Below are 2,654 nucleotides of genomic sequence, written 5' to 3'. Positions count from 1 at the left end.
GACGCTGGGGAGGTGGCCGTCTGTACTGAGCATTCCTGAAAAGGGCTGGCAGCGAATGGCAGCCTGGAGCCACTGCCCGTCCTTCCTGAAGGGGCATCGGCTGTGGCCTGTCTCCATGGACACCGTGGGTGCCCTCAGTATAGAAGCGCACTCCTTTCTAACCCACGCTGTTGGGAGCCCTCTCCGAAGTTCATAAGCTGCCTCTGCACTCTTGTTTTCCCCTGTATACCTGGTGAAATACACAGAAAAAGGACTCATGCTCGTTTGAAAAGATTGGACAACCGAGATTATCGTAACTATGTGATTTGCCCAGGTACACGACTCCGTGAGTGTGGACAGGCTTCTCCCACTGCATTGAGCCCGGAAGAAGCAACCGTGTGAACCTCGATTTCTCACAGGAGTAAGGGGTCCACGGAACAGCTGCCTCGGGGTGTGTGGGACAGTCAGTGCCATTGTGCAAAGGTGCTTCCTAAAATGGATGCTCTACAGGTGTCACTCTGAAGAGACAGGTCGAGAAGTGGTGTGAGGGGCTCTGAGGGGGTCAGGGAGGTGAGGTCCCCAGAGGGGGAGAATATTCAGTGACCACAGGGAGGGAGAGGGGAGAAGGGGAAGATGTTGAGTTGCATCAGTGCTGGAAGGACAGCCCCAGAGGTGACTCCTGTGCCTCCCTCAGGGCAGCCGTGACATGCACGTGACACGAAATCCCAACAGGCAGCACCATGTGCTGGGCAGCTGTGTTCAGGGTGCTCTTCTAGAGATGACGCATCCATTGTGCCTGGACCTCACGCAGCATTTGTCCCCTGCACTCACCGTCAGCATGCCCGCTGTGCGTCTGGGCTCCCCAGAGAACCGCAGCCAGTGAGGTCACACATGTATCTGATATGTACCATTTATTGTAAGAAACTTGCTGTCACAATTACAGAGGCTGGTAAAGAAATTCAGGCTGCGTCGGCAAGCTGGATACTCAGGAGAGCTCACAGTGTCACTCCAGTCGAAAGACAGGCAGGCTCAAGGCCCAGGAAAAGTCGATGTGTCCGTTTGAACTGAGGACAGGAAAGAAATGAATTCCCCAGTTAGGCAGGAAGAAGGTTTGGTTCTAGCTGAGCCTTCAACCAGTTAGACGAGGCCCACCCACACGAGGAGGGAATCTGCTTTACTCAGTCTATCAATTAAAATGTTTATCTCATCCAAAAGCACCCTGAAAGGAACACCCAGAATAATGCCTGACCAATTATCTTTGGCAATCTGTAGCCCAGTCAAGCTAACACCAAAAGTTATCCATCACAGTCATTTTACAGATAAATTAACAGACTCTGAGGTAAGTAATCTGCCAGGCCACGCAGCTACCATGTTGTGAGCAGAGATTTAAACCAGGTCCCCATGCTTTCTGCTACTCCAGGTCCAGTCTCACAGATGTAAATTAGAAATGTTTAAAATGTTATTTTAATTTACATAATAATACAATAAACTTAATATTCAAAACAAAAATATTTAACTTAAAATATTGTTTTCTTTCCACAAATGCCTCCTCACATTTTTTTTCTGGAAATGACCAGAAGAATGAAAATTCTTAAAATGTGTGATGAAGGACCTACCTAGAAAGATTAAGAAACTTATTTAAGTGTGAGAACTATGATTTTAGAAACCAAAATAATATGTGTTCTTTTTATATTGCCTGTAAGTTATAACGGTCTGGGAGGAACAGTGTTCTTTTATTAACATTTTGTCCCCAACACTTAGAATGTGCTTTCTCCATCCTGGCTCTCTATTTATACGTCTTTGCTAAACTTTGCATGATTAAGTGAATATATGAATAAATAAGTGAATGCTTTCCATTTTTATCTACCTTTTTTCATGACTACCAAATTTAGAAAGCTCTGTAGTCGCTACCCCTGAGCTGAGACGGTACCTGCCTGAATGCTGTGTAGAATTTGCCGTCGCTGGCAGTCAGCAGGTTTGGGGGTAGAAGGCAAGCAGTACCACGTGTTGTTTTCAGCTTCTGACACTGCAGCGAAAAGGCCCCGTCTTGCTGTGTGATTGCCTTGCATTAATTATCCCCAAGCTCTTCTCCTTCATGGCCTTCGCATCATGAACCCCTCAGAACGTGTCCCGTTTTCCAGAGGTTGGTAGGAAAGCGGTTATGACTGGAGATGCTGTGATAACAGAACACCATAGGGCACCGCTGCAGTTCTTACCTGCTAACGGCTTTGTTTTGTTTCTTCCAGTGAAAAAGGCGATTGAGCTGAAGTCCAGAGGCGTGAAGATGCTGCCAAGCAAGGACAGCAGCCACAAGAACTCTGTCTGTAAGTCCCGGGCTCCCGCTGGGGTCGGCCGTGTCGGCTGGAGGGCGGCGTGGGGGAGAGTTCTCTGCGGCAGCCGCAGGGGTCGTTCTAGAAGCTGCGTTTCCCGCGTCGTGTCCTTCCACGTGTCCACCTCCTACAGTAACTCCTGGTGAAAGAATTGTGCGGACAGAGTGTCATGTCGATTTTATCTCCTGTGTGTAGCTCGAATCTGTCTTCGCTCTCTGCTCTCACTGGACACCAGGCGCTGCCAGAGACTGGCCCTTCTGGGTTTCTCTTTAGTAAATGTCCAGGTGTTTTGATGGTACCTGCTCTCTCCATTCTAGTCTACCCCTCCCCCCTGCACACCCCTCC

The 2,654-nt window shown here is 48.7% G+C and overlaps 1 protein-coding gene across 1 annotated transcript in view; it reads left to right on the top strand.

Annotated features, from left to right (window-relative positions):
- The window catches only part of CSMD1 (CUB and Sushi multiple domains 1), a 1,699,370-nt gene that overhangs the window by 1,131,596 nt on the left and 565,120 nt on the right, over positions 1-2,654 (top strand). Inside the window, exon 7 of the mRNA XM_019652695.1 lies at positions 2,226-2,303. Within this exon, the coding sequence (XP_019508240.1) occupies positions 2,226-2,303 (78 nt within the window). The remainder of the gene's footprint in view (positions 1-2,225; positions 2,304-2,654) is intronic.

The sequence above is a fragment of the Hipposideros armiger genome, unplaced genomic scaffold, assembly GCF_001890085.2.
Source record: "Hipposideros armiger isolate ML-2016 unplaced genomic scaffold, ASM189008v1 scaffold_185, whole genome shotgun sequence".
NCBI lineage: Eukaryota > Metazoa > Chordata > Mammalia > Chiroptera > Hipposideridae > Hipposideros > Hipposideros armiger.
The sequence above is the reverse complement of the archived record's forward strand: the minus strand, read 5'-3'. Positions and strand labels throughout refer to the sequence as shown.